Source organism: Lygodium microphyllum, chromosome 7 (genome assembly GCF_053477565.2).
Source record: "Lygodium microphyllum isolate KBCC chromosome 7, Lygodium_microphyllum_v1.1.10, whole genome shotgun sequence".
NCBI classification, from domain to species: Eukaryota; Viridiplantae; Streptophyta; class Polypodiopsida; order Schizaeales; family Lygodiaceae; genus Lygodium; species Lygodium microphyllum.
The window spans coordinates 45,989,360-45,999,580 of record NC_141141.1 but is presented as its reverse complement, the minus strand read 5'-3'; the positions used below and the strand labels follow the sequence as shown (position 1 = coordinate 45,999,580).

The 10,221-nt window shown below is 43.2% G+C and overlaps 1 protein-coding gene across 4 annotated transcripts in view; it reads left to right on the top strand.

Moving 5' to 3' along the window:
* Window positions 1–1,357: 1,357 nt before the first annotated feature.
* LOC148033410 (uncharacterized) overlaps window positions 1,358–10,221 on the top strand; it is a 45,110-nt gene continuing 36,246 nt past the window's right edge. For 3 of the 4 annotated variants that reach the window (XM_087681335.1, XM_087681333.1, XM_087681332.1), the window contains exon 1: window positions 1,358–4,343. In XM_087681335.1, the coding sequence (XP_087537461.1) occupies window positions 1,443–4,343 (2,901 nt within the window). In that variant the 5' untranslated portion in view covers window positions 1,358–1,442. The remainder of the gene's footprint in view (window positions 4,344–10,221) is intronic. The other variant, XM_087681336.1, reaches the window with a different exon arrangement.

Here is a 10,221-nt window from a genome sequence, read left to right as displayed (position 1 = left end):
TGCTCCTTGTCGAGTGAGTTAAGCTATTGAACATAGCATGGAAATGGGAATTCTTGTGAGGTAGAATAGATTCAAGCAAGAGCATGACCTTTGATTTTTGACTAGACTTAAACTCAATTGGACACCTAGTGTGAGATGAATATGCTTACTTCATAGTGCTTCATTTCTCTTCTTGGTGCCATCATACTCCTTGCTTCCAACCTTGCCTCCTTATTCAATCCTAATGGACAAAGGTTGAGTACTCAATAACAACAACCAAGAAGAGCGAAGCAATAATAGAGAATAAATGCAAGAGCGAATGGCTCAAGCCACAATTACCAATGGTCTTAGCCTTGCCATATTTTTACGCAATCTCATTTCTTTGCTTACTTTAGATTCTCAAGCTCTCTCCAACGGGGAAGAAGATAGTTTTTAATGCTTGTTCATAAATAAACATGGCTTTCTCATTGTAGAAATTCATGCTGTATGTATTTGTACAAGTATTTAAACTATCGTGATGCTTGCACCTATTAGATAGGGGTTCTTTATGTCCATTTGATTCAAAAAAAAAGTTTTATACAGTCCAAACTACAATGATTAGAACCTTACTTCCTATATGCTTTGTAAGTAATTTCAGCCACTTGTAATTGCATGATATGCAAATTCCAAACATGTTAGGCAACATTTTACAAGTTGTGAAGTTAATGAGTGGTTGTTTTGAAAAAAATTCAAACATGTTTTCTTTTAGATCTTCATTAAGTTTGGTTGCACTTAACAAAATGTTTTTCTCTACTCCATCCTTGCACCTTTTTCAACTTTAAGTTGCCATGTATCTTTTGGCTTGACAAATAGTTACTTCTTCTTAGTTCACTTGCTTAGAGGAGGGATTGTGGGAGCGGGTTGCCAATGCCTTCACCAAAAACTATTTAGTGCTTGCCTTGAGGATTTGTTTGCGTTTGTCTCCTCAAGGCATACTTGATGTCTCAATTCCTCGTGAAAGTCATTAGGGTTGATTTATTTTGTCATGCTCAGCCAGTTGAGTATTGCTCTCAGTTGGATCTCCTACGCATAAAGAGTGTTTGGAGGTACTCATTCAAGCAAACTTGTGTGAAAGCCAAAAATAAGAAAGGAAAAGAAAATACTACTTTGCCATTGCATTTAGCTAGATCGCATGCTTTATCAACGTGTAATCTAAAGAAGACCATACGAAACAACCACATGTATGAGACGCGAATCACTTGATTGAATCGTTGTAGGGGATACTTTGGTTGTCCATCAATGTGGTTAGAGGGTATAATATGATGGTCCTATGATTGGACGAAGGATGGATGATTGGATTAGCTAGTTAATCAGAGCTTAGTTCAAAGTTTTATGGTTCTTGCAATGTTATCCTTCCCTCTTCGAGTGAAGCTCGTGTGTGTGGAAGGTGGTACACACTCTTCCTTGTTCGAGGGAAGCAGGCCATGGCTTCCTCCTTCATCCTATGCAGGCTGTGCCCGTCCCGCTCTCTCCACACCTCGCACCTCCTCCACGCGCCCCCTCCCTGCCCTGAGAGACAATCCTTCGCTAATCATCACTCACGCCGGCTCTCTTCCTCCCCCTCTCCTCATCTTATCAGCAGAAGAGGCCTGCGCCCCCCTGGATTGCTCCTCGCTTTTGTCGCAGCTGCCGGTGATGGCGCAAGCGGCCCTCTCGGCGTGCAGACGGCGGTGGACGCGGCCAGCACGGTAGGTGGTCCTTCCTTTGTTCCAAACATCGCCAATGATGCTCCTTCTGTGGCAGGCAATGGCCATGGCAGCAGCACATCCTCTTCTCTACCGAGTCCCGGCCAGACAGCCAATGGCCAGGCCTCGGCCACCATCGGAGAAGATGATTTTGAACTGGATTACAAGATTTATGCAAGTAATACCATGGATGACTTTGGACCCCCTCCTGCCACCCCAATCCCATTTGGAGGTCCTTTCGAGGAGTATTATGATGTCGTCATCGGGGAGGATTATATTCCCAAGCAGGAGAAACCTACCAGCAGTCTGCTGATGTTCTTGGATGAGCTTAATGCCAAACAGAAAGCCATGGAAGAGGAGAAAGCTAAGAATGCAAGTAAGCCTCTCTTTGGCAACAGGCTTGGTGATCGGCCCCTGTTCTCCAACAACAGGCCATTGTTTTCTCAGAATCAGCCTGCTGAAACCACGAGGTCAATCTCTGAACAGAGGGCTCCACCGTCTGACAACAGGCCATTGTTTTCACAAACAAGCCCCTCAGCAGGTACAATTGATCAGAAGCCTTCTTTTGCCCCCACCAATTTGATTGGGGGAACTAGGGAGCAGATGCCTCTGGCTTCCCAGACAAGCCAACCACAAAGGACAGGAGAAGGCGCTGTTACCATACAAACAAGCACAGAATCAACACCGCCTGTGTATCAGAGCAAGCCTAACTCAGACCAGTCACCTCAAACCAGCATGCCATCAGTGTCCCACTTCAATCATCTGGGAGCAAACACAGGAGGCAGTCCACCAGTGGTTGCACAATCCAGGAGTGCAGAGAAAGCTGGGTTTAGCAGTGGGCCTCCTCCTCTGACTCCCCAGATCGGCCAATCACAAGGGACAGCACGAGGCACTGTCAGCATGCAAGAGAGCACAGAACCACCACCTTCTGTATATCAGAGCAGGTCTGTCCAAGGGAGCTCAGACCAGCTGCCCACGTTTCCATCCCCACCTTCAATTCCTAAAACCAGGCCCATGGACGAAACTAGCAAGCCATCATTCTCCCACTTCAATAATCTGGAAGCAAATACAGATAGAAGGCTGCCAGCGGTTGCCCAATCCAAGAAAGCAGAGGAAGCTAGGTTTAGCAGCAGGCCTCCTCCTCTCAAAAAATTCATTGAAGGAGAAACCGGGCCCATGGAAGAGATCAGAATGGCAGTGGTGTCCACCTTCAATCATCTGGAAGCAAACACAGATAGCAGTCTGCCAGCGGTTGCACAATCCAGGGATGCAGAGGAAACTGGTTTAGGCAGCAGGCCTCCTTCTCCCCTTAAAACATCCGTTGAAGGACCTGCTCAACCTTTGTATTCTATAGCCAGTGAAACAAGTCCTAGGGCAAATCCTCCTCAAATGGAGCCGCTAGTGTCAAGTGAAGATAGCAAAATACAATCCTTTTCCCATAGGTCTGTGTCAGAACCGTATGACAACAGCAGGACATTGGTCTCTAACAGTGAGGTTGCAGCAGCTAGATCTATGAAGGATATGAGTGGTGATGGGAGGCTTTTGTATCCTCAGACCAGCTCCTTGCAAGGGCCACATGATAACAGCAGTTATTTGGCACCAGGAAGGAGAATACATGAAGGCAGCAGCCCTGGATATCCTCAAAGTAAGCCCATTGACAAAGCTACTGGCAGTGAACCTGTGCTTTCGCAAAATAGATTAGCAAGACAGTTTATGGACAACAGGCTCAGTGAAGGAGCAACGGATAGTCGCAACACGTTTTCAAAGCCTCTGGAAGAAGCTACAGAGAGCAGTAGACCATCATCACCACAGTGGACTGATGACAGTAACAGACAGTTGGTTTCTCAAACTGGACCTTTTAGCCAGCAATCCAGGTTTGGGGAACCTGTGAATCTTGCTTTTCCAGAAAGTTCATTGTCCTTCAATCAACATGCTGACAAAAATGATGTAATTGATATTATTCCGGACAAAAGCAGTGGTGTTTACCAGAGTGCTGAGCTTGCTGACATCAACAAGGTTAATAACAAAGCTGTAGAGAACCCCTTGATAGGTGGCAGACTTGACACAGGTGGTAATGCTGGTTCAGATGTTTTACCTATTGAGAGCACAAGTAAGGATATTGTACCTTTGAGCAGCAGCCTTTTAGGGTTTAAAAACCAAGTGCAGGTAGGAAGTTTCATTGGGACTTCTGTTGCAACTGATCGTGCTGCTATTACAGGGACATCTGATGGCTCTGCAGAACCAATCTCTGTGTCCCAATACTACGAACCAAAGAAAGGGGATATAGTTCTAGGTGTGGTTGTGGGTGGAAATGATTCAAAACTTGATCTAGAAATCGGTGCAGAGGAACATGGTCTGCTGTCTTTCAGGGACTTCCAAACTTTACCAATGAATAATTTGGAAAATGGTTTCTTTAGTCTAGAAGATAACAGTGAGGTGCAGGGAGGATTTGTAGCTCCTACAGGCAGACATTTTCTTTTAGAAGACAAAGCAGTGTATGACAGTGCTTCTCAAGCTGACTACATTGATAATGGGACTATTTTGCTTGCTGAAGTTCAAGATCAGACCATTCTGGGCAGCAAAGCGATTCTGTCATGCAGATCAGTATCTAGACGGTTTGCTTGGCATCGTATCAAACAGGTTTTTTTGACTCCTGACTTTGCCATCCTCTGTTGCTTGTTATCATTGAACTCAGAGATGAAAATGTTTTAACTGTCTTGAAAGAAAGATGATAGTTTGTTGATGAAACATGTTTCCACTAACTTAGGGTAGCATCAGCTATTTCTGGTGCCTGTAGGCGCCTAATTAGTGGGGTTTGACAATCTTCATTCAGATGTTTTGTTGGAGAAGTTGCATGTCCACTAGAATGGAAGTGACTCTCCAACAGTTTCCCTGGTACCACCTTCTTCATCATACTCTGGCTATCCTTTACCATTGTGAGCAGCAAGTCACCCTTACAGTTTGTGTGCTAGAGAAGTGCATCTAGAACTTGTCAATGTAACAAAAAGTGGCGGACTTGCTGTTGCTGATCAGATTTTCAACAAGGCCATGTTGTTAACATTCTTGTTTTGCCTTTCACTTTTCACCCCCCTTTGGCCTTATGATTTAATTTCAGGAGATAGTGGACAACATTGACTTCTAGCTTATCGAAAGGGTGGATTAATCTCATTGTTAAGGAAGGTGATGGTAAGATACAAAATTAGGTCAAAATTATTCTGCAATTATTGGCCAATTTGTTCGGTTCTCATACAACCCCAAAAAGAAATTAGAAAAGAGATCAATTAAAATGAAACACGAGTAGTTTTAGTTGGACAAATGTCTCAAAAAGTTCTATTAATGGGACCAAGGGATAGGGTCACTTTTGTACCCTTAATTGCCACTTATAGCATCATTGTGCCCTGCCTTCATCGTCAAACTCTATCATTTTCATTGCCATCCTTGCAGCCGTCATCCTTTGACACACTCAGGACTCAGATTGGTGCTGCTGTTTGCTGCTCAGGTGTCCTCACTTGCTCATGGATGTATGACCAGCTGCCAAATATAGGAGTTTGCTGTGCAAGACTATTCTAGACAACACCATGCTGCTGCCTTGACCTGCCTAGTCACCAAACACAGCCTCCTGCTGCCCCACGACATCTTAGACAGCTGCATTCTTCTGTCTCCTACTGCTAAGCTGCTGGTGCTGCTATCTATGTAGAGAGTGCTACCTGCCTCGTCATCATTAGCTCCAGATTGCTATGTTTTGCAGTTCCCTTCTGCTGTGCAGGTGATGGGAAGTCTAAATACAGGTTTTTGAGGCAGTCTGACACTGGAGTGCTGGTTGGTTGCTTATTCCAGGATTTAATCAAGTACAGCACACTCTTGATACACCCATCTTGGTGATTTTGCAGCATCATCGACCCTCAAGTGACAGAGGCTTGTCTAGGACTTCTGCCTCTGCAGCGAGTCTTCACTTCCGCTCCAGTTACATCATAGACTGTAGTTGTTCCTCTGCTCCTTGAGCTTCCATTCATGTGTACCTTGCTTGTTCATAAGTTGCATTATCATTCAATTTCATTTCATCTCAGCATACATTTGCTAGTCATGTTGTTCATACACTCTATGCTCTTTGTTAGCCCTAATATTCTCACTTACGGTGCCAAATCTCAGATCCTCCCATGATACCAGAGTCAAATGTCTTGACATTTGAGTTTCTGAGGACACTTGCGTTTTCAAGGTACACAAATTAAAACCCTAATGTCTCAACTTTGCCCCCATCATGCAGAATAGATCAAACTCTCCTCCATCATCGATAGGATCACATCACACAAACCTTGGGCAATTATGAAGAGCAAAGTTTTTGGAATATGTGAACCGAAAGTATTCATCATTGAGGAGGCCCATCTCCTGTCCTCCACATACAGCTAATCTTCTTCCACTTGGCTCTCTCATGTTGGCCTCAACATATTGAGGCACCTCAATTGGGGCAACCAACGAGCATCTAGAGCTCCTAGTTGGATGAGAATAAACCGCTTTTTGGATTATGAGGATCGTATGTCCTCATGATAGCTAGGGTTGAGAGCAAGTTTGTTGTAAGAAATGCTAGAGCAAGCAAAAGAAATACAAAATGTACGATGCATGTAAACGTTATTTGATGAATGCTCAATGAAGATTAGGGTGTATAGAAGTGATGAATGATACAAGAGGTGAGCCTTGAACCTTGGTCTCAAGGACTAGGGCAGAGGTGAGCCAAGAGTGTGTTGTACTCCACCCTCATTGCCCTAAAGGTCCCACCACAAAGAGATCAAGGCATCATACCATGGGTGTCATGATGGGCTGCCCAAGGGCCAATTAGAATTGCAGAGCAATGGATATCTCCTATGGGGTAGCACAAGTGAATGGATCTTATGTTTAAAAAAAGTATTGATAGTAGGACTTCCTTTAAAGAATATTCATGTGGCAATGGTGTTGATAGTGGAGGTTTCACAAAGCATAGGAGAGGAAAAATTGCCATAGCACTTTTGATTGCTGCATGTGGGAATCCAAGTCAACCTCTCTTTGAAGAGGTTATAGAGAGGGATGCTTACACACAATGCAAGGTTTTTCATTTGGAGCGATGCCTACTCTCATAGGTCTTCATTCATTCTAGACATTCTATTTCACAAAAACAAAATACAATGCAAGGGGTAATGAAAGGCGTAATAAAAATGGGATGCATGAATGCAACATGTGTCACTTGATCAAGGCCATCGTCAGGGAATTGTTCACATACTCAAACCCCCCTTTACAATGTTGATCATCTTGATGCAAAGGAAAGATGATACAAAGAGATGATGAAATAGATACAATGACAAAATCCCTATAAGTACCAAGAGAAGAAATTGCCCTCTCTCACCATTGAAAGAAGAAATAAGTACATGTCTTACATGGAAACTTGTGAAATAAATGACCTCTATGTTGAGCTAAATTACAATTAGCTTTTACATTCCCAAAACTCAAGTTAATTAATGAATTTTAACCATTCTTTTGAATCGGGAGCGATTTAAGAGAGTTTCAGTGTCCCACATATATACCCTAATTTGGGAGGTCCTAAACTTTTTATAAATAGATAACCTACCCTCCCATTTAGCCAATCTCGTTTTTGCAGGTTTCAAGCGCTCTAGCTCTGCTGCCTACATCTTGTTCGCGGAGGATATCTTGGATGAGACTGGTTGTGTCACGAGGATGTAAAATTTTAGTACTTTGCTTAGCATTTCATTAAAAGTTAATCAAATGTGCAAATGTGACTTGCATATATGAAGTGTAAGTTAGTTATTTCATAGTGTGGGACCTAGGACCTTGAAATATCAATTGATCCCAAAGGCAAAAGTTGTAATAAGTTATGTATGAGAGGTGCTGGGTGGTACGCAGTATCAGATTTGGGCCTAGACCAATTTATTGGCCACTAATGTCAATGTTTTCATTAGAGACTAGGCATTAATTAATTAATTAACGCCTATCTAAGGGTCAATTCTGCTTAGGGATACTTGGAAGACAAATTGGCCTAGCCAATTTAATTATTGGTAGGTGGAATTATTTTGTGGATACTAGAATAATTATTAAATTGATTTTCATATGCTAGATAATGCTAGAAAATGGGATTAGGAGGTTGCTACATGGCAAAACTTGCCCATACAAGTGGGAGAAAGGGTTTTAGGGGCTAGTGGAAGCCTATTCCAACCATTGTGAGAGAGAAGAATATTGTTAGAGAGCAAGGACATGCTGTTGATGTGATTTGTAGCCACCAATGATCATTCCTACAACAAGTGATTGCAATTTGGAGCCCTCCAGGAGCATATGACAGTAGCCCAAGGTCCTTTTGGTGCAAGTGATAGCATACGGGAGGGGGCATATTCTTTTTGGTGATCCTAAGCTGTAGATGACAGCTTCCATGGTTGTTTGAGTAGGGCAACAACAAATTTTCAGCATTTCTTCGGATAAAATTTTGAAATTTCTCTTCTATGGCATTGTCTCTTATCCCCTTGCCATCTCTTAAGTTATTTCAGTAGAATCTAGCCATTTGAGTCATTAGAGGTGGAGATATTGAAAAGTCTTTGTTGTAAATCCTAATTTACAGTAGAAATTAGGATTTGACAGCCACCTTAGGATGCATGCTCAAAATAGAGGGCCTATGACTTGAATTCTAGTGGCTGAAATTGAGGAATTTCTGGGAGATTCTAGAGGCCAACCAGCCAATATTAGATTTGGGGCTGAATTTGTCTTTCAAGGAGCAGGGTGAAGGTCAATTTCTGTGCAAACCAAGGGGCAAATTGGTTTGAACGCTGGAGGAGAGAGAAACTCAGCAAACATAGGTGGCGACTTGTCGAGCTAATGATGTTAGGAGTAAACTCAAGGTGCAGATTGTAGGTGTCAGTTCTAGGGTATCGGGTGAGAGCTCCTAGATGTAGGCGACAACTCAAGGATTCCAGTGTCAGCGCGTAGATGGAGACGAAAATTGGAATCAGGCGCAAGGTGGTATTGGACAGTAATGGGAAGCTTTGACCGTGATGTCCTTCGCGAATGGGGTGTAGGAGGCAAAGATACAGCCCTTTAAACTTATAAAAACGAGATTGAGGGAGAGTGGTGGGTTGCATGCCTATTTATAGAAAGTTTGGGGGCACCTAAATTAGGGTTTTGCTTGTGGGACATAGTAATTGCAACTAGCCTTCCTTCTCGGTTAGGGTGGTTTAACCTGATTAAGCACTTAATTACAGCAATTAGCAAATGAACATAAACTGAAATGCTCACTTTACCTTCATAAAGTTGGACAATGGACACCCTGTTGGCCCCAAAACTGGCGCCCCTTTCAGTATTTCTTTAATTTCAATTGTTGATGGATAAATTACAAGCCGAGATTTCACAATCTCCTTGGCTGATTCAAAAGCCCCTTGCTATTCCAATAATCAGCAAAGTATTCGGGCAAATTGCCCCTTGATTTTCACCCAGGACTTGCTCTAATGGAACCCCAACTGGTCAAATGCTGCCCCAAATTCACAATAGATGGGCTGGCATCTGAAATCCTCACAATTCTATGAATTTCCGGTGCTGATTTCAGTGTACAATGCCTTTGAATGATGGCACGGGTCCCAAGGTGGCTGCTAAACCCTAATTACTGCTGTAATTTAGGGTTTACAGCAGTAAACTCTCAGCTGTCCACCAAATTTAGTTGTACTCTGCTACCCATGGCTGAGAATTGCTGAGAATACTTGAGCATAGACTGGAGGAGATGAGAGAATGCTGTAGAAAAGAGAGAAAATCAGCTGAAATGTATCTTCTGATTTGTAGCTCTGATGACAAATCTGATGGCATCAACAGCTTCAAAAGGGAGGTAAAACACCAGCTCAGCTGGCGAGCCCTCCTCTTCTATCGCCGCCTCTCTTGAGACGGAAGAGAAAACCTGCTGCCCCTTGTCTTGTCGCGGCGCGTGATCAGTCATCGTTGCCTCTCAGAGCCAAATCTGATCACCTCCTCTCCCTCCACCAAGCTCCGAATGGCTGACATTCAGCTTCCACCACCCTCCAATAGCCTTCTCCCTAGTTGCATGGGAAAGTTTTGCCAAGTGGCAGCTTTCCTAATGCATTTTCAGCCATTAAATTAATTTTTCAGAATTAATTAATTCTGAAAATTAATTTCAGCCCTTTTGACCCTGCCCAAAATTAAACATGCCCATCTGGAATGAAATCGGCCAAGCCATTTACAACTTGGAGTGGTTCCCAACCTTTGTTGACCCTTAGACTAGCATTAATTAATTAATTAATGCTAGTCCCTAGTGTCACCTTTGACACTGAATGGCCAAACAATTGTCCTAGGGTCCAACCTGGCACCAACTGACCACCAAAACCCAGTTGGCATAACTTAACACAACTTTTGTCTTTAACACCCACTGCATCCTCGGGGTCCTTGGCCTGTTCCCATGAAATAACTGCCATGTGTATCACATGTGCTAAACAACCTTGCACATTTGATTAGTAACTTAATCAAATATTACTAGCAAGATTAA